The following is a 21,239-nucleotide window of genomic DNA, read 5'->3' as shown; positions in this document are numbered from 1 at the left end:
CTCAAACGAGTCATATACCAACTAATCTGGTGACTCTCCATAGTTGATGGCAAGGTGAAATGTGAGAAGTGGAAACGTGATGATGATAATAATAGCGCAGACGAATAAAAAACCAGCTGATGGTTGAACAGGATGATAGACAGGACGAAAAAGATGACGTATGACTGGCCCTTCCCTTTTATAGAAGGGAAGCTATTCGTTCTTACTCTTAGTGCAGGCTTGGAGGGTTACCATGTCAATGTCGATGATAGACACATAACTTCATTTCCTTATCGAACTGTGAGTTACATCATTCCGGACCGGCTGACCCTTTTTAGGTGTTGATGCGGTTCTCAAGGAAGCAAATAAAGTTAGAGACCGGCAAGATTTTGTATTTGGGTTTTGTATAATACAAACAAAATAGAAGGTTATGAAATGATTAATGATCATGAAAAGTACCAAGTAGGGATCTTGAACATACATGATACATGCTGGTTAAATATCAGGTAAATGTTACTTTGTTGCACCATGAATCAGCAAATCCCCATTAAGTTGGTTGCAATGTAAAAGTAGAACATATAAAAACGAATGATCAATCAATTGACAAATCTTCTCGGCATACGTTGGGGACAAGCTGCATAAAACTTCACCAACGAAGCATATATATATATATATATATATATATATATATATATATATATATATATATATATATATATATATATATATATATATATATATATATATATATATATATATATATCCTTCTAAGTTGCAAAAACTAACAAATATATTTATATATTTATATATAATATCGTACAACTAGCTTCCCAAGCCATGAGTTGGGAAACCCCTACAAATTATCTGTATCTTCGTCTTTCATTGTCTGGCCATCTTCAAACCCCGGACCTGGTGCAAGCTCATTAAGATCAAGAAACCGTCTTTTTTGCGAACCACCTTCAAACTCATCTTCCACCGGCTCATCAACTTTCATAGCTTGTGGTTCCTTATGTTCATCTTCCTTTTCCATCTTAGGCTCATCTTCAATAACGGGTCCATCCATCTTCACCTCCCCATTATCAGTATCACTACCAGTACCAGTATTATCGTCACTTCCCATGGGAAAACCCGGTGTATCACTTTCACTTGCTTCATGGTTTTTATTAGGCCCATTTAACTTCTCGGGCTTGGCTAACTCGGGTTCGGAATCAGAAAACTCATACTTTGTGTAATCGATACGGTTACGAGTGGCCCGTTTACTGCGTCGGAGACCGTCTTGGAGTTCAACAACCGACCTTAGTTTTGTGGCCCGACGGGCCCGGCCCGAAAACTTGTTGGATCTTTGTGGAACATCACTGTCTTCACTTGCACTTATTGACGCATCCCCTTCATCCTCATCCTCTTCTTCTTCTTCTTCCTCCTTGGCATTTTCTTCATCCCAATGATACTCTTCATCTCCTTCACCTTCAGAACTACTTGACATCTTTCTCCTTCCTTTTCTTCTTTTTAGATATTCTTCATCGTATACTGCTTCACCAACTATATCATCGTCACTGTCACCATCATTGTCGGAAACGGCCTCTACAAACTCGTGTGCCGAATACCTTTGAGGCCTCTGCCTCTTCCTGTTGCTATACATAAACAGAATCAGTGTTGCTTCTTTTTCATTTAATGGGGACAGTGTTGTACTTTGAAAAATCTACTCTTAAGATTTTTGATATTTTTCTTATTGGTATATTGTAGTATGCAAAATCTACTTGATTGTATGATTGGGTAGATGGATGTTTCAAATTGCAATGCTATGATTAGGTAGATCTTTCAGGAGATTCCTTTCATTTCCTCAAGTGAAGTGTGATTTTTTATAAATACAACACTTGATGGGACAAAAACAGGGGGTCAACCATGAAAAGCAATCAAAAGCAAGGGGGTACCTTCGATCCAAGGGTTCAGATGCATATGCATGATCTTCATCGGTTTCATCATAATGAAGTTGGAGTGAATGTGAATCGGGTGATGATGGAATTGGTGAGGGTTGATGAGAAGTTTGTGATGGAGCGCCATTTGTGGAAACCCCATTTCTTAAACCTTCTCTTCTCACGCTATGTTCCCTCACACTATGTTCTGGGGACGCTTGCTTCCTTCTGAAAAAAAAAACAAAAGATTGACAAAAATGCCACAAGAATCCATACAATGAATTAAAATAGTTAAAGTAAAAAAGTTATTACTTGGTTATCTTGATAGCCTCATTGATCGATCGGTCATAATCATCTGCAAAAGTTGCAATTTTTATTGTGACATGAATAACATATAAATTGATGAATAATAATATAAAATTGAAAATGAGTGTGATTAATCTTTACCAAAAGTGTAGGACACGGGTTTTCTGCCACGTAGGGAACGCCCTGGACCAAGTGCATCAATAATCATGCTATCAAGAAGAAGAGCTTGTCTATGCTGTCTCTTGAGCAACTTCTCTTTCCTCTGTGCACCAACAACAAAGAATTACAACACTCATATTATATTGCTTCTCTCTTATTTGCCTTATTATAAAAAGTCTGGAAAAACATGCTTTCCCTGGTAAATCCTAACTTTTTATACATTTTATTGTTTCTTTTCGTTTCTCCAAATGGGCCATTTAATAATAACTCTCAACAATACGAATTTAGTGCATCATGCAAGAACAGAAAGGGGTCCAAAATATGGAAGAAGATGCAAGATTCTTTGCTTACCTTATGGACCTTCTCAATCTCTGGTAGGATGTCATCTTCTAGTTTCTTCCCAAGTGAAGACTCGGTACGATTTTTGCTAGAAGATAGTTTTTCCTATCGAAGGAAAGTTAAAAATCTCAAGAGTTCAGACAGTGAAGAAAATATAAAAAGCTGTGATTCAATCAGATGAACATTAATATAAATGTTTCAAAAACATGATCTGCTTGAAAAAAAAAGGAGGCATTTCGACTCCAAATATTGCTTCGTGACACTTTACTAACTATTGGTTTGGTTGGATGGAATGGAATGAGTCATTACATTCCATTCTAATATTTGGTTGGTAAGTAGGAAAGGAATGAATTTTTATATTATATGTAAAATACAAATTACAGTTTTAACTCAACTTGCACATTTTTAACATTTAGCAAATGAACACTTTTGGAAAAACAAAAAAACTAAACATAATGAAAACGCAATAAAGCTCAAACAAGATTTATAATAGATACATATTTTCTACTTACTTTTAGAAAATATGATTTTAATTTCTTTATAATCATTTGAAAATTCATAAAAAAGATGGATAAACACCAGTTATATTGCAGATTTTCACTTGAAAAAAAAAATCCCCTGACTAAGATATGAAAATTAATAAAAATGAAAGTAATCACATTCTTGAAAAGCCCATTCCATTCCATCGGAAAGAACAAACAGCTTTTTCATTCCAAATGGAATGAACCATTCCGTTCCTTCTTTGATTCTATCATGCACCAAAAAACACTAACTAAAGCATTTTTCAACAAAGGAGCAGAAATCATTACTAGGAGAACTTACTGAAACGTCTTGAAACTCATCCAAATTAGTAGCAATTGTTTCCCACTGATACGATGGAACAGACTGTACATTTTTCCCCTTCCCTTTCTTCACTTCCACTGTCCTAATTTCACGGTATAACCTCTGTCCAATGATAGGATCATCCTCGTACCTTTTCACCAAAAAAAAAAAAAAAAAATCAAAATCAAAATAGACTTTGGGTTGACTAAAATCATTACATGACAAAGATTGGCAAAGTACCAGTAAGAAACTCCATGAGAGTCGCCACCTGTACGTTCTTTACGAAATGCTGAAAGAGGAACACCATGTTTTATAGAGTCATCTATATAGCCTCTTATATCTTCTTGCTGTAACAGTTCACAGTGGTTAATAAACCATGCAACAATGGATAAAAAACGGCTGTATTTAGGAGAAAGGATAACCTCAACACGAATGTCACATAAGGCTTTCAATATGATCACACGAACACCAGGATCAAGTGTGTTATATGTTTCAATTTCCGCCCTGAAAGGGCAAGATATGGTAATTAGTTAACTACAAATGGAAACAGATGATGACATATACAATTGATCATAAATGTAGCACAACTTACCCATGTGATGCTACAATAGGTAATTCCCCCTCTGCAACCTGCAATAAGGTTTCAAAAGCAAACTCAGTTGTGAATAAAAAAAAAAAAAGTTAAGACAATTTTAATGGTGAAAATGAAAATATAATGTACCCAGTGCCACCAATCTCTTAGCTTTCTGCATAAAACAGTAACCCATGTGTTTCTTCCTAACGCCATCCGAGTAACTGGAGATATTGCCTAAATAGAAAAAATCAAAGTGAAAAAAGATATAATGAAGAACTTATAAGAAAAACACGAGCCACAATAACCAAATGTGACATTTATTAGAAGTAAATGTATCAACTAGATTTACGCATATAGTTATATTTTGCAGGATCGACGAAACAAGGAAATTAAATTCACTCAAGTTACTATTTCCTTCTTGGGCCATTTCAGAATTCTTTTACATTTAGACACTATAATTTCAAAATAAAAGAGACATATGATATACTAAAGCCTACGCATTGATTGACTAGGAGCCATATTTTATTTTGACTCCCCAGTCTTTTTTTCTGCACTATGTCTCCTTCTTAAAATATAATTTGTGAAAACAATCAGAGTTAAACAAGTTGGAAGATGGGCACCTAAAATGCATGTATACAGATACAAACCCTAGTTTTCAACCTCATTAGGCTGATTGTTCTTTGTTCTTCCTGGTTCTACCATTTTTATAGAGTTCTGCTGCTTGCATTGTAATATGCACAACAAGGTTTAACTATAATAATACCTAACTTAAACTAGTAAAGGGGTGCGTAGGTTGGCAATCTTCTCATGGAATCAGAGGTTAAGTTAATTTTTGTATTATACTGTTATGCATATGTGTAACAACAAAGTTTTTATATTAAAGAAGCCAAATCACCCCTTTTTGTTACTGACCTAGATGATTGATTAGTTTTAACTAAAAAAATGTCAATCTATGTCTAGCAATCTAAAAACATAGGGATAGCCAGTGAATAAGGTAAAACTTGACCTACCTGACTTAAACCTATAAGTTTATGAACATGCATTTATTAAGCATACCTTCCAATACCTCAGCTCCTTTCATCTTATGTTCATACTTCATATGGAAGCATGTTCTATACTCTAAAGGTACAAACTTTTAAGCATAGTTTGGACCCTTTCAAGATTATTTCTGCATTTCACATGGATATGTTCACTTTTATGAACTAAAAAGACAAATGCACATGCTAAAGTGTAAGGTCTCTCCTCGAGCATGATGAAGGTAAACCATAAGTCCAGGTAAGGAAAGTAATTATGGGGACAGAAAGAATGAATGGTATGAACATTGAACAATTAACATGTACACTAACAATTGTTCCAAAGTTAAAGATTCTTTCATAATTCATATCATATATGCACACCCACCAACCTTCAATAAAGGAATATGAATGTCACCCAAAGTACCATTCGGTGTAATCAGGGCTGTTTCGAACTCTTCAACAGAAAACTCAACTTTAATATTCAAAAGAGGCCTATAAACCTGCAAAACAAAAACCCACAACAATTACTCACACTTCAACCGCTTTGAATGGAAACAAAATTGAATCTTTTTTTGAACATTTTGATTTGTTCTTTAAAGCTCACATTAAAAAAATTAAGAATTGATGCTAGCTCCCACATAGACCTAATACTCCATCGCGACAACTGTGACAGCGGAGGCTCTCGCACCAACGGCGTCACGATCGTGCTGTACGGGTTAGGCGGAGAAGGCGGTTGCTCTTCTTCTTCTTCTTCCTCCTCCTCTATTTCTCTCCGAGAAGGCCGCCGTCTGGATTTCTGTTTCCGTCCACCCGTCACAACCGCCGCTTCCGCAGCGGCAGCTGCGTACAACCGTGCAGCGGAACGAGCAGTACATGCCCGCGAAGGCCTCTCTCTCCTCACTACAGCGTCGCTTCCATTGTTATTGTTTGCAGCAGTTTTATTGTTGTCGTTGATTTCGCCGTCGCAATGGATCGGCGATGAGGATGGTTCGTCAGACATTATGAGGGGATCGCGCGGAGCAAAAACGTGGGGTTATGATTATTTAGTTAGGGTACACATTAGAGATCATTGGGTTGCATTCAAGAGAAATTAATATCGAGAAGATTTGTTTCTTGATATAGAAGTCGAAGAAGATGAATAACAAGCTCCAAAATCAAACACCGTCATCACAACATACATACAAATTTATCGTCTCTCTGTCCCTTCTGGTGGTTTAGAGAGTGAATCAAATAGGAGATGCAATTTTGGGTAAAAATTAAAGGGATTTTTCAAAATTGAAGAGCAGAGATGTGAGAAATTGTGGAAATTGCGTGTAAATTCAGGAAAACATTAGGGTTTGATTGGGTGAAGTTTAAGGAAGAAGAAAGCTAGGGCAAAAAAGGGAAAAATCAGTTTGTGTTGGACACAGGCAAGAATTTCGAGGGCATTGAACCCAAAAGGACCGCATCAGCGCAGTTTCTCCTCAAATCTGTCATGTGAATGTCTTCTCAAATCTCAAGTCTCTGTGTGAATATGATTTTCTGATTTTCGTTTTAATATTATTTTACTATCAGAAATCAAATATATTCAGGTTATTCTATCTATTCATCTTCGTATCTAAATCTAAAATTTTAGATAACAAGAAGGGTAATAAAAATTTGTTAATTCTATTAAATATGATAAGTGTTACAATCTTAAAAGTAAGAAAAATATATAAGAAATAATTTAAGAGGATATTTTTTTTTGGAAAGGGAACTTCCCTAACGAGGGTTTCCGGGCCAGCTTTCGCGCACCGACTAATCCCCCGCTGCAAACATAAAGCTTTGCTTCATGCCCTGGAGTCACTGCAGGCGAACCTCCATGGCCACAAGGGCTTAGTGGTGCCAGGATTTGAACATGGGTCAATAGGTTATCCACCATATCTTCCACATGCCTTACCAAGTCACCACAACCCAAGTGGTTAATTTAAGAGGATATTTGATTTCTTAGTAAGTATTAATCAATTATAAACCTCTTGTATTTTTTGGGGAAGATTCCAACTTGAAATAATATGTCAATGTTATAAACCTTATGTGTTTTCAATTTGAGATAAATGTCAATGTTAGAAACCTTATGTGTTATATGGGGAAGATTCCAACTATTTGAGATAAATGTCAATGTTAGAAACCTTGTGTGTTATCTGGGGAAGATTCAAACTTGAGATAACATGTCAATGTTATTAATCTTAGATTCAAACTTTAGGATCTTAACTTATGTTCATTAATAAGAGGTGCAGCATGAAATGATCCCCTTATTCACATCATATAGTTAAATATCGTCCATTCAAGCGAGATGTAGAAACCTTAACTCGTATGAAAAAAGTAATTAATTCTTTAAACCTTAGAGGAGATTAAGTACCCTTATTCGTAGGAGAGATGATCAGTCTCTATTCATAGTTACTATGTGTTTTGGTCAAAAATCGACTAGATGTATATCAACCAAATTGCATGAAAAGTTATGGTGTTGTTATTAATGTGAATACGGAATTGAAATCAAAATAACACAGGAGGTTTACAAGGAAAGCCCTTGATCTTTGTCAGGATCTCCAACATAAAATCTTGGGAGGTGATAATGATCATCTGCCTTGTATGATCTTATTGATTTGAACATAATTACATAGATGAGCTTGATAATACGACTACAAATGATAAAGTGAGTCTAGATGAGTAAGGTGTCAGAGAGTTGTCCTCGTTGTGTGTGTTTTATAGGTATATTTATAGTCTATGCTAAGTAACTAAATGTTTGATATTTTTGGGATCCTATTGAGCTGGTATTTACAACGTGCTTTGACTTGGTATTTCCGGGTCTTAAGCCTGGTTGGACTGATTCTTCATTGTGAATGAGTCTTATGTTGACCATTTCTACACATGTGAGAAATAAACAATAAATATAGTCGTTAAATTTGTTAGGAAATAATAATAGCGACGTTCAGGATCCTGATGTATGTTCGGGATCCAAAGACTCCTTTAAGATCCGGGATCCTCGATAGGTTTAAGGATCCTTAGATATCTTTTAGATCCGGGATCCTGTATAGGATTGAGGATCTTGGCCCTAACAATTGCCCCCAAATTATACCTGCAAAATATTTGATTTGATTTAAAGTATTTAAAGTGTATAATTTAATTAATTGGAAATAAAGGATTCGAAATTCAAACTCTAACGGATAGAATTGTATTCGTTCAAAAGATATGATTATGTTGTCAAATCAATTTTCTCTCATTGGTTTGAAGGTAAATTTCTTTCTCCTTTCCTCTTATTTTTCCTGTTTGTTGATTATGGGTAAAGAGGCACTCCATTCTCGCTCGAGCATCCTTGATTTTCCGACGAGGACTTCGTCGATCAGAGGATCCTGTCTTATGAAGAGACTTTTTCTTTTGATGATGACAACATTGAGTCCTTGAATTCAATCAGGGCTTTTCCTTCCGATGTTATTTTCAAGCCTTTTGATGCTAAGACCCAACTTGACTTCGTCTCTCCTACTTAGGTTTGGTCCCATCCAAACTATGCTCATGATGTGGAGCATCCTGATTTAGGTTAATCAATTGAATCAATCTAAGGATCTAGACATGGGATTTAGCTAAGTTGGCCCATGTTTGTGATCTCCAAACTTTTGGGTCTTGTCGTTTCCTGTTCAGAGCCAAAACAAGTAAATCACATCTTATTTTGAAATCAAAACAAAACTAAGGTTCTTGGAAAGAGAAATATTTCTTTGTGAAACGTGAATCCATCCCGCCGGTGATCTCTTACCAAGAAATCGGGTTAGAAAATGTAGGATTTTATTTTATTTTGGTTGATGATATGAAATTCACACTTTCTTGTTTTATTTGTTTTAATGCAACTTTCAAGTTCGAGGATCTAGTCCCTACTGCTGAAGATATTGCGGAGAGCGTTGGGAGTTTCATTGCTTCGCCTGAGACAGAAAGATCCTTTAGGTTCGAACAACCCAACTTTCAAGAGAGTAAATCTGCTATTGCCCCCCACGTCAAAAGGTAAAAATCCTTTATCTGTTAATTTTTTATTCTTTATGACGGATCCTGAACTTATTGAGTTCCTTTGTTTTGTTTAGGATCCAAGGCTACACACTCTAGTGCTTGGTTCACCCTTGTTGATATCGACTCCGCCATGTCTGATGGCAAACTTGTGGCGAAGAAGAAAAAGGCCTCATATTCTCTTCCTCCGAAGAGAACCTCGATAAATCTGAATGTCAATACTCCAGGATCCCGAAAGAGGAAGTCGGCTGAGACCTTGGATTTAAAGAGCCTTGGGGTGGACGAGGCACTGAAGAAGTTGCTCTCTTTCTGGCAACCTGTAAGGATCATTATGATTTTTTTTTTATTTTAATTCACTTACTCTGATCTTTTACAGGCTGCTTGATCATGTTTCTCGATCCCCCGAAGATCTGAAGGTTAAGCTTGACCGGGTGGAGCATACGCTGGAGATCGATGAGTTGATTTCTGAGGTTAAGATCAATGGTGTTGAGGTTATCTGAGAGGTAAAGATCAAGCTGGCGGAGGATGTGGAGAATGCAGGATCCTAGAACGTGGAAGATTGGCATGAAACCCTAACTAAGTTGATTGGAAAGCTTGTAAATGTTGGTCGGGATCCTGGAAAGAAGAGAAGAAAGAGGCACAGTATATCCCAGTTGGGGGTGATCAAACCTTGAATTAAGTTTGATAAAATTTAAAAGCAATCTTAAATTTTTGTTATGTAAAACAATATTTTCTTTTTTGTTGGGTTGGAGGGTAACCCCTTTTAATACTGATGTTTTGGTTTATCTCTTTTTTTGCGTGATTGATTTGGTTATAGAATCAAAATAGGTTTTATTGAGGATCCCTAGACGATTAGGATCCTAAAGAGTTCAGGTTTTACAAGAATTATTGGGATCCTAATAATCTAGGATAGCTAATCATCTGCCTAGGGCTTTGAAACTGTTAGGAACTTTAGTTAAAAAGGATAAGCTTTTGATTATAACGTAGGAGAATCTTATTATAAGGATAATTTTTAGGAAATAATGATGGACAGAACCTGATGACCCTTAGGTTTAGTTTTGACTTTCTTAAGACTTTGACTTAGCAGAAGTTTTGCATTGTAAGTCTTTTAGCTCCACGCAACTGGTCTTCTTCTTAACGAGTTAAGAGCTTAATACATAAGCTATTACGACCAAATTGCAGATCCAAGTCCCAAATATCATCCTTGACCATAAAGTTTCCAACTTTGTGGTCTTGTGTAACATCCCAAAATTTACAACCAAAAATTTCATTTTTAAATTAAATAATTATAAAACCATTTGTCTGGACACAATCATAGTATCACTCATATCAAAAGCCAATGTATCGATAATCAAAACATGTCATGATAAAACATCATCAGAGTATAAATCCCAAAGATCTCCGGTGCGGAAAATCTAGTGTGATGCGCTGTGATCATGCCAGCTCCTTTCCCTTCGAAGAGGAAGTACCTGAAACCAAAACTGAAAATTGTAAGCACAAAGCTTAGTGAGTCCCCCCATCATATCGCATACCATACAATAACATATTGCCTAGCATATTTGGGTGTTGGACTCCCCATCAGTCTCTTTCAACCGTTAATTGCCTAGCATATATGGGTGCTGGCCTACCATTTCGGTCTCTTTCAACCGGTAACTGCTTAGCATATTTGGGTGTTGCCTACCCCTTCGGTCTCTTTCAACCGGTAACGGGGACTATTTCACCCTCCAATACTACTACATATCATCCTAGTACATAAACACATAAGTCACATATTGCCTAGCATATCTGGGTGCTGGCCTCCCCTTCGGTCTCTTTCAACCGGTAACAGGGTCTATCCTACCCTTCCTACCATTATCGCATAATAACATAACATACTGGTTAGGGGTGAGCAAACCCAAACCAACAAACCGAGAAACCGACTAATATCGACGAAATTGAAACCGAAAAAACCGAAACCAAAGCAAAACCGACGGTTAGGGTTTGAATTTTTTAAAAACCGAAAAAGTCGGGTTCGGTTTCGGTTTTTACCCAGAAACTGACCCATCCAACCCGAGAAACTGACTCATACCTTATTTTTTTTGGTTATAATAGACTATTTCGGTCTTTGGTTGTAACTTGTATTATATTATTTGGTTGTAATACTCATGTTTTTTGAAGTATTTTACTTCAACTTGGTGTTTTGAAGTATTTAACTTCTTGCTTTATTTTTGGAAAATGAGTTAAAACCCAGAATCCATGAGTGTATGGGTTGAACCCAAGAAACTGAAAAACCGATGAAACCGACCTTAGAACCCAAGAAACCGAACCGACCAAAAACCGATCTTATTGGGTTCTGGAAACCAGAAACCGAACGTTTATGGGTTGGGTTGGGTTTGGATCGAAAACCGACCCATGCACAACCCTAATACTGGCACATAAAGCATAACAAATAGTGGCATACCCGACAATGATCACAAAGACAATCATCTCAATTATAATTAAATACTAGTGGGTCGGCATTGGTGCCTTCGACCCACTTCTACTGGAAGGTAACTCACATCAAATGTTGTGAAGTAGCTGAACTGTCCTCGGCTCTTAAGTCAACCTTACTCAAACTCCTATATATAAAAGATTTCCTTTAATTACCCTTTCATACCCATAACCCCCTTAAGGGTCAACTTTGGTCAAAGTCGTCAAAGTCAATATTCTTGGTTGACTCAACTCGTCGAGTTAGTCAATCAACTTATCGAGTTCCATGAATCATAAACCTTGAAATCGCGATCCAACTCGCCGGGTTCTTTCGCAACTCGTCGAGTTCCTCCTATCCACAAAATTGGGACATCTCCAGTCAACTCATCGAGTCATCCTTGAACTCGTCGAGTTTTTCCCTTTTATAGAATCGAGATACTTTGACCCAACTCGTCGAGTTCCTCTATGAACTCGCCGAGTTCTTTGGTCTGTTAAGCCCTTATTAATGGATGAAGCTCCTATCCTTCAGATCTAAGCTCCATACTACATATTCATATTGAAAATGTCCTTTAAAGGGTAAAGTTTCCAACTTTACCCATTAATACCCTTCCTTTATGGATTTAGCTCAAACCCTAACTCTTTAAGACCTAGATCTTGATCCAAAAGCCATAATACTTCAAGCTAAGGCATAAAAACTAAGATCTAGACCCTAGACACTACATGAACACGTAAAGTCTCTGACTTTCTCTCCATGCATGGCCTTTTGGAGCTTAAAAGGCCAAAATGACATCCTAAAGCTTCCATGGGGCTTCAATGACCATAAACTTTTCACCTTTATGCGATGAAAGCCCTTCTACACCCTAGATCTAAAAGGTATTCACTTGGGACGTCCAAGACCAAAATATGGGAAAAACATACCCTAAAACTAGATCTAAGCATACTATAGACAAGATAGGAGCTTTATACCTCTAATGAACCAGAAATGAAGCTAGAATTCTGGATCTATTCTTGTCCAACACTTCCTTGCTCCTCAAGTATCTTCTTCTTTAAAACCACAAGAATGCACCAAGAATGGCTTAAAACTCTCAAAAGTGTATTAGGGTTTCGTGGATAGGGTTTGGGACGATGCAGGCTGTAAATGAGGCCATCCTTTGGAGGTTAAGGTGTTTAAACAGGGTGCAAAACCCTGAAAATTAGGGTTTCATTCTGCTAGTCCTACACGTCGAGTTGAGGCTCTCAACTCATCGAGTAGACTTAATTTCCAACCCGTGTCCAAATCCATTCCTACTCGACGAGTTTGGGGCCTCTAACTTATCGAGTTTCTATATAACAATGAATAAAGTTTTAAATTAAATACATACTAGGAACCGGACGTTACATCTTGCATGGCCAATAAGTGCTAAATGCTTAGAAACTCATCCTCTTAACCCATTAAGACAAAAAACACATGTATGGAGAAGGATCAAGAGCCAAAACCCTAATTTTTATGCTTTTAAACCCCTCAAAACATCTGAAAGGACAGCTAGAACGGACTAGAGCATTCCATATTCCAAAAAGGTCAAAACTTGGGACAAAATGCTCATGAATCAAGAACTTTACTAGATCTTAGGAAATACAAGCCAAGTTTAGAACTTTGTGCCTCTTAGAGGTTGCTAGAGAGGTGAAGATCCAATATACAAAGCTTCTTCAAGTTTCCAAGGTGGTTCTATTTCCTTCTTTCTCCTTCAAGACCACCAAAAACACACACAAGGGTCAAGAATGCTCAAACAAGTGGCTAGAGTTTGCTAAAATCGAATGGTGATGTTAGAGGCTTATGAGAGATGAGGTTGGAGGCTATAAAGATGTTTAAATAGGGCCCAAACCCTAAAATTTAGGGTTTGGAACCCTCACACGTACGCCCTGCGTACGCAATGTACTCCCAACATATTAGACACGCGCATGCACGCCCAATGTACTAAACGTTGGCCTGAAATTACAAAAAGGATACTATGGACCATTTTGCAAGCTTTCTCATACACATGGGTTAAATACCATAAAAAAAATAATAAAAAATTTTAAAAAGTGTTTGATGGTGGGACCTATGTATATTAATACATTTTTTTAATTAAAAAAATAATAAAAAAAGAAAAAAGAAAAAAGAAAATATAAAGGCATTTTAGTCTTTTTATATTTACGAGGGATAGAAAACATAACAAAATCAAACAGTAAGGACAATCTAAGTGGAAAAGAAATGTTAGGGACCAAACGTAAAATTTTTGCAAATCATAGGGACCATTTTCAATAGTTTTTTCTATAATGTATAATTGGTTCGTGTGTCATGTATAATTGGTTCGTGTGTCGATAAAAATATAAAAGGTAAAAAAAGTGGCTTTATATGGTTGAAGAACCAACCTAAGAAATTGAAACAACAATGATCATGAAGTTTAAAATTAACTATTTTGTATATCTGGAACTCAAAATTTCACGATAAAAATAACTTCGAACACATATCTCCATCTCAAATATTGAACGAATAAGCAATTGTGTGCTTAAAGTTCATAAATCCTATATGTAAGTATGGTACAATTCATATCATGTGATGGAGACACTTTTTGTATGAACCCGTAATCAAGCATAGTATCAATCAACAATACAAAGACAAAAAAGGCAGATTTTGTGTTCCTAACCATGTAACACTTGAAGAAGTGAGGGTGTAGAACTACAGATTGTGGGGTGTGGCCATTATCTATCAACATATTATCCTGTTACCCATTAATAAATAAAAACCAAATAAACCAATCCAAAAATGGTAACAAGAAGAGACCCTAGATTAGTGTATGAACCCTTCAACATGTTTGCCATGGAAGGAGAAGAAGATGGGCTTTGATTCGGACCACCAGTTGTCGTCTTCTCTATTGCACACTCATAATTACAACGACTTGGAGCAACAATCCTATAGACGCCACTACTCGTTAGGAGGTATACATCCTTGTTGTTGTCCTGCCCGAATGAAAAGATGTAACCTAGTGCTGGAACTGAACTTCCGGGAACAATGCTACATGGTAAAGGAGAATCTGAGGCACATGTAAACGGAATCTTAGTAGATGTGAAATTCCCACTATCGCTAGGGGTTTCAATGCCTGCCCACATTGCAGTTGCGTATAGATCTCCATATAAGTAACTGTAAAATTAAACCAAGAGATGAATTAAACACAAAACAACAAGTCAAGATCATGTTAATTTCACTAGGGTAAAATTTTAATTTTGAAATCAAACATAGATCTATAAAATTAATGCAAAAGAGATTTATTTACGTACCTTCCATACATACATGGATCAGTCATGGATCTATAGAAATACCCGCCAGTAATAGAAGCTGAACCTTCGTTCTTATTTATATCAGAATGGCTATAACCCATTACCGGAAAGATCGGATTGATGGAGTTTGCCGACGTGTTCCCCCCGGGAGACTGTAGAGGGGCGAAAACTCCTGGTCCCTCGTAAGCACGCCAACCGTAGTTCCCATGTTTTGTGATCAAATCCACCTCTTCAAAATAATTCTTAATTTTAACAACAAAAATGAAAGATTAGTTAATTTCTAGGAACAAATTGAAGTATTTGTGGATAAGGAAATTAAATACCTGGCCGATATCCCCACACATGAAGTAAGATGACCTTTCAGAGTCGAAACTACAACGCCAAGGATTACGTAATCCTAGCGCCCATATCTCTGGCAACAACTCGTTGTCTTCCATATATGGATTGTCCTTCGGGATGGAGTAGTTTCCCCATAGAGCGAGTCGAGTGATTTCTTCTTGGCCTAGTGATTCGTCACAAAATAATTTGTCAACAAGGTATTTCATGACAAATTCAAAAGATCAAACGGGAAAAAAACATGTAAAGACTTCGTTCTTAATACGTTAAGCCAAAAGTTTTGACTTAATTGACCGAGTCATTCTCTCCATATTAAACTAATACATAGTTATCCAAATTAAATCCTTATCTATTAATCCCCTTAGATAAGGTTTTTTATTTTTTTTGGAAATGATAAACAAATTAAATGAAAGTCTACTCGCATTGGTTCAACGAACACCTCGGATAACTTCTTTACAGAACAACTCCATGCCTCGCGTAAATATAAAATCAGATGCATCAATCCATCTAGGGTTGATATCACTTGCAATTTATCTTTAGACTAAATGTCTGACGAAATTTAATTAGCCCATAAACTATTATTTCAGGAGAAATTAAATTGCTTCCTACTTTTTATGCCTACAAATGTTCCTACCCAATAAAATTATGACAAGTGTCATCATTCCATATTTTTTTAACTAACTCATTAAAACTATATTAGGAATATATCAATTAGAATTAAATTGAATGATGATTTGTCATAATTTTAATGGGTAGGAATAATTGTAGGCATAAAAGGTAGGAGGTAATTTAATTTCTCTTATTTCAGATAGCATTCAATGGGAAAAAGAACACGGTCTTACTTGGTATGTTATCGATGTCGAACCTCATAATCTTTCCCAACAACGACTTCTTGTTTTGGGAAAAATTCTGAGGATCACCTTCACCTCCACCATCTCCCATCATGAAATAAAGATACCCGTCTGGTCCGAAAAGGATTTGCCCACCATGGTGACCTGTATACGGAAGACCCATCGTGAAGATTCTCCTTGCTTCTCCAGCCGAAACACTTGGATTCTGAAATAATAATAGCACCAGATCATAACACAAATCACATTCACCAAAAAGCACGATCCGACACCTGCTAGCAATAGATCAACTTCGTCCCTAAGTTTAGCGACAGATTAAGATTAGTAGTTACCGTGTTGTATTCTGCTATGACAGTCTGATACTGGCATGGCTGAGCTCCGTTATCTTCTTCTAGTTTTGAAGGATCACAGTTTATATCAGAGTTACAAGCACACCTTCCTCCACATCCAGGCCGATCAGATTTGTCACAGTTAAACGAAGCAAAAAACCGCCCGTTTTTCGTGAAATTCGGATGAATTGCTATCGCCATCAACCCGGTTGAAGTGTCAAAATGAACCTCATCGGTTATATCTAGAAACGGTTTCGACTCATCAATGTTTAATGTACCTCCCGAACCCATTTCCGGAACCGTAGCTAACCAGATTTGACCTTTCTGGTTTGCAAAAAAGACGCGGTTCGAACCATCGGTGTGAGCCACCATATCGATGTAGGTATCGTTACCAATCCTCTCTAGACACATCCCTTTCGGGATATTTTCGGTGGTGTTTTTGGTAGCATTAAAGCTAACTTTTTCACCGGAGAAGCATACGGAGCCAGCGGTGGAGGATCCACCGGTGTTGGTGCAGAAATCGGTTCTTGATGGCCAAATTTGGCTCAGTTTGCTAGTGGTGTTGGCTGGTGGTGGAGCTTGGTTTTGTAACAATGGTGAAAATGGAGAGTTTTTGATGGAAACATTTTGACATGAATCGTATACAGTTCCACAGAAATTGTTCGTGGCTTGGTTGCTTTGTGATGAATCTGATGAAACCGTTGAGTTGCAAAGCACGGGAATTTGTCGAGGAGAGGTGGTGATCGTGTACAGTTCTGCTGAAAACGGATCGCATTGCTGAAAAATCAAAAATTTAAAGATTTCAAATCTTGAATTAACTTCCATGTAAATTCAAATCGAAAATTTACAGGTTAACGACCCAAATTCAATTAAACTCACAAGAAAAGAAGATCATACCGAGCAAAGGATGGATTTGAGAAGAGAAGCACATGGCGGCTGAGATACATTCAGTGATTCAAACTGCTTCTGTATGTTCAAATCTTGGGTTGAATTGCAGCATGATGACTCGTTATAAGAACAGAAAGCTAGAGGAGTCTTCGGTGTCAATGGTGCTCCTAATTCACACAATTCAGGATAGATCATCAACATATACAAATCACAATCACCAAAAAACCAGATCATTAATAACTCAAATTTTCATAAGGGGTTTTGAAAAAATGGTCATAACTTACTTGAATCGGTGCAGAGAGGAAGTGAAAGTGCTGGATTGATGAGGAATAGAAGCAAACTTAGAAAGTAGAAGATGACCAAATGATGAACAGCAGCCATGGAAGCAACAAAAATGGCTTCTTAGTTCAACTTTGTCATCGAGTTCAAAAGTCAAAGACAGTTTTAGATGATGTTGTAGGCTAAGAAGCTTTATGGCTTCTTGAAATCTTGCCCAGTCATCCTCATTTAGTAATGTACAACGTGTGTTGCATAATGTATACATTAGTATTGCAGATTCTGAGATTTTAGCTTTTGACTTTTTATGTGTCAAAGGAAATCAGATTTTGAATAATGGAGGGATGTCTGATTGTTGACTTTGCCTCGTATTTGTTAATGCAATTACATTACATGGTAGCTGATAAGATCATTCATTGGTGAATATATATATATATATATATATATATATATATATATATATATATATATATATATATATATATATATATATATATATATATATATATATATATATATATATATATATCTGTGGATCAGTTTTTAAAATAATGTCTGAATATAGAAAATAAAAATTCTGCCGAAGTACAGCGGAAACCGACAAAACACCAACGAGTTCATCCTCTTGATGATGACATGAATAATAAACAATTTCGAGAAAATATATTTTACTTTCTGTAGACATCTGACTTTCATTAACAAATTTAAAGTTAGGTGGAAAAATATAGGTAATTTATTAGGAAGAGACTAATTTGACATGTTATTATAAGTTGTTTGTTCTCATCTATATTTTTCTGCAATAGGCTTTGATGTTGTAGGGCTGTTTTTTCCAGAAAAAAAGAATCTCACATTCAAGAAACGTTAAGTTAAGTTTTTAGCTACCACTTACACCAGATACACAACCTATGGAGGTTTTTCAGGACTTGGTTTACAAAGGGTGAAAGTGGGTCTGAAATTTCAACAAGCGAGTGACGGATCCAACATTCACTCAAGGTGCTGTTTGGTACGATATAAATGAAACGTCAACGGAATGAGCAGCAGGGTAATGAAATGAATTATTACCATTCCATTCTTGTCGTTGATTGCACTAATGTAATGTAATAACTATAACTATTACTATTACTCCATATTATTTGGTCAAGTAAAACACTATGAATGAATTGGAATGAATAGAATTTACAAGGACAAATATATCTGTCTAAAACAAATACATAAAATTTACAACCTATTACAATGTTATCCCATAAAAGAAATTATATTTTCTACATTAATAAATACACATTAAATAAATATATAATTATTAACGTACTAGTTTATAACCCGTGGAAACCACTGTTACAAAATTGATTAAATATTCATAGTAAAAAATTCAAAATTATTAATCAATTATTTTATATAAAATTTTAAATACATTATTAATTAAGAGATTTTTTTATTAGTTATGTAAAAATTATAATTATTGATTCAAATAAATATGTGTAATTTATTTATCATATATATTAGACTCTTTTTATTTGTGAACTAATGAAAACAATAATATAAAATTTAAAATTCAAAATAAAGAATAAATAGATTGACAAATAACATCACATTAATTAGGAGGTTTAATGAATTTAAAATGGAGAATTAATAGAATGACAAGTAGCATCATATTAATTAGGAGTTCTAATATTATGATACTTGGCAAAAAGACTATTCTTTGATTAGTATAGAGATGTAACATACATAAAGATCAATATTTTTATGACGACATACTTAAAAAATTGTTGCATTATAAATATATCAACTGGGACTAGTCTTCGATCTTCGTTGTTGTTCATCCACTTTTTTCATTTGTAGCGGAGCATCATCTTAAGTTTTTAGGAGAAGGATTCCGCTAAATAATTGTCTTGTAAGCATATTAGCATTGTTCGGGTTGACTTCACCTTTGTTATTGTTTAGTATTTTCTTATCTTTAACTTGATAATTAATCATCTACTTTGGCTCTTTGTAATTAGTAAATCATATATCAACAGAGTTAAGCATTTCATCTATAAAAATTACATAAATATAATAAACTCCAACAAACAAATAACAAATCTATCATATGTACTAATGTACAAACCCCTTGGCAACTACCTAGAACTTTGAAAGAATGTTTTAAGATAAATATTCTCATACCCAATAAGGACGTAACTAGCAAGAACCACATCAATCTCTGATGTAATTGAGTAGATTTTCTTCGAGAAACATACGAGAACAAAGAGGGATGACCAACCATGATGAACCCTTCGATGCAGATGATTTTTGATACGATGGAAATTGATTCACTCCATCTCCTTTACACAAATCGATTATTAATTTATTAAATAAGATTTAAAAAAAAAATTATGATTTTGCTCGATGCCGATGATTTGTTGTATTGTATATTGAACTCCCCTAATTTTGATAGAATTTACTATGTCGACAAATTGTTATGTATGGAAAAAATTGTTTATACAAATCATTTGGAAAATAATAATTCTTTTATTTAATTATTAAATCGAAATTAAGTTATAGAGACGGATTTGATAGATGCAACAAATGCGTAGGCATGTTAAATAGTAATTTTGGTTGTTTTAATTCCTTTTAATTAATTTCCCTTACAAACACGATACTTATGGGAATGGATGGCCCATTGATATCAGTTAATCTAACAACCTATGAAAGTTAACTCTTCTAATTAGGTTAAGAGTATGTCTATTTACATACCTTTTAAAATTTTAATACATCTTTTAATGTGTACATCTTATTTTTTCTTTAAAAAAATATGGGCGTGTTCGTATGTCTATTTACATACCTTTTAAAATTTTAATACATCTTTTAATGTTTACATCTTATTTTTTCTTTAAAAAATTATGGGTGTGTTCGGCAAAATTAGCTGTTAGCGGGTAGCGAGTAACTTGTAGCTTGTAGCGTTTTGTTAAACGCTACATGAAGTAGCATTTGGATTTGGAGCGTTTTGTTTAAACTAAATGCTAGAAGCTTGTAGTGCCGAATAAGACTTTCTGTTCAAAACGGAACGTTTTGTCAAACGCTAGAAGCTAGAAACTCTCAAACGCTCCGTGCCGAACACGCCCTATAACAAGGGAATGACGGTTGTGCTTCACCACAAGTATAAGTATGTCGTAAGTAAGTGAAGAAAATAGCGATATAACTTATTTTGTAATAGTCTAATTAATATACGAACTTGCCATATGTGGGTTATGCTTACATAAGAGCGAAAATAAGCAACAATATACACTTAACAATTATGCTTATCAAAAGTTGGTGGTTGGCTACAGGTTGTAAACAAACGCAAAAAAAGTCATCTTCATAAAAGATTACATGTATTGTTGAACTCATGAAGCCCCGACATAACTAACTTCTATATGGAGAAATGAATTAAATATTTCATGAATACATTAAAGTTGATATACAAATATTCATTAAAGTTGATATACAAATATTCAGAGCAGATGTGAGTCTACATTCAAGTCAATATACAAATATTCAAAGCATATTGTCACGGGGTTGATATCCCCTGACCGTGTTGACCAAGAAGACAAAGACCATGGCACTGGAATAGCTTGCCATTGGGTTCAAAAGGGGGCATGCTAGCCCAAGGGACGTTGTTATGCTAGTCGTTGTTGTCTGGTCGAGTTGCCGAAGTGTGTGACAATGAAGGGGGTTGTAGCGTATTA

At 35.7% G+C, this 21,239-nt stretch overlaps 2 protein-coding genes across 4 annotated transcripts; both read right to left on the bottom strand.

Moving 5' to 3' along the window:
* Positions 1-751: 751 nt before the first annotated feature.
* Positions 752-6,642, bottom strand: LOC111916797 (DDT domain-containing protein DDR4). Of its 3 annotated transcripts, none has more exons than XM_023912461.3 (12): positions 5,713-6,642; positions 5,498-5,608; positions 4,240-4,326; positions 4,111-4,148; positions 3,941-4,022; positions 3,759-3,865; positions 3,519-3,669; positions 2,709-2,801; positions 2,340-2,460; positions 2,205-2,247; positions 1,911-2,120; positions 752-1,604 (listed from the first exon to the last, which is right to left on the bottom strand). In XM_023912461.3, the coding sequence occupies exons 1-12, from the start codon at positions 6,106-6,108 to the stop codon at positions 833-835; spliced, it is 2,211 nt and encodes a 736-aa protein (XP_023768229.1). In that variant the 5' UTR covers positions 6,109-6,642; the 3' UTR covers positions 752-832. The 3 variants fall into 3 exon arrangements, with proteins under 3 accessions (XP_023768229.1, XP_023768228.1, XP_023768227.1); XM_023912460.3 differs by having other exon boundaries at positions 752-1,610; positions 1,911-2,117; XM_023912459.3 differs by having other exon boundaries at positions 752-1,610; positions 5,713-6,641.
* Positions 6,643-14,037: 7,395 nt separating this feature from the next.
* On the bottom strand, positions 14,038-17,689 carry LOC111916799 (HIPL1 protein). Its single transcript, XM_023912462.3, has 7 exons — positions 17,547-17,689; positions 17,272-17,429; positions 16,378-17,151; positions 16,040-16,253; positions 15,185-15,363; positions 14,862-15,103; positions 14,038-14,724 (listed from the first exon to the last, which is right to left on the bottom strand). Exons 1-7 carry the CDS (start codon positions 17,641-17,643, stop codon positions 14,316-14,318), a joined length of 2,073 nt encoding a protein of 690 aa, XP_023768230.1. The 5' UTR covers positions 17,644-17,689; the 3' UTR covers positions 14,038-14,315.
* Positions 17,690-21,239: the final 3,550 nt, after the last annotated feature.

Source organism: Lactuca sativa, chromosome 1 (genome assembly GCF_002870075.4).
Source record: "Lactuca sativa cultivar Salinas chromosome 1, Lsat_Salinas_v11, whole genome shotgun sequence".
Lineage (NCBI taxonomy): Eukaryota > Viridiplantae > Streptophyta > Magnoliopsida > Asterales > Asteraceae > Lactuca > Lactuca sativa.
The sequence above is the reverse complement of the archived record's forward strand: the minus strand, read 5'-3'. Positions and strand labels throughout refer to the sequence as shown.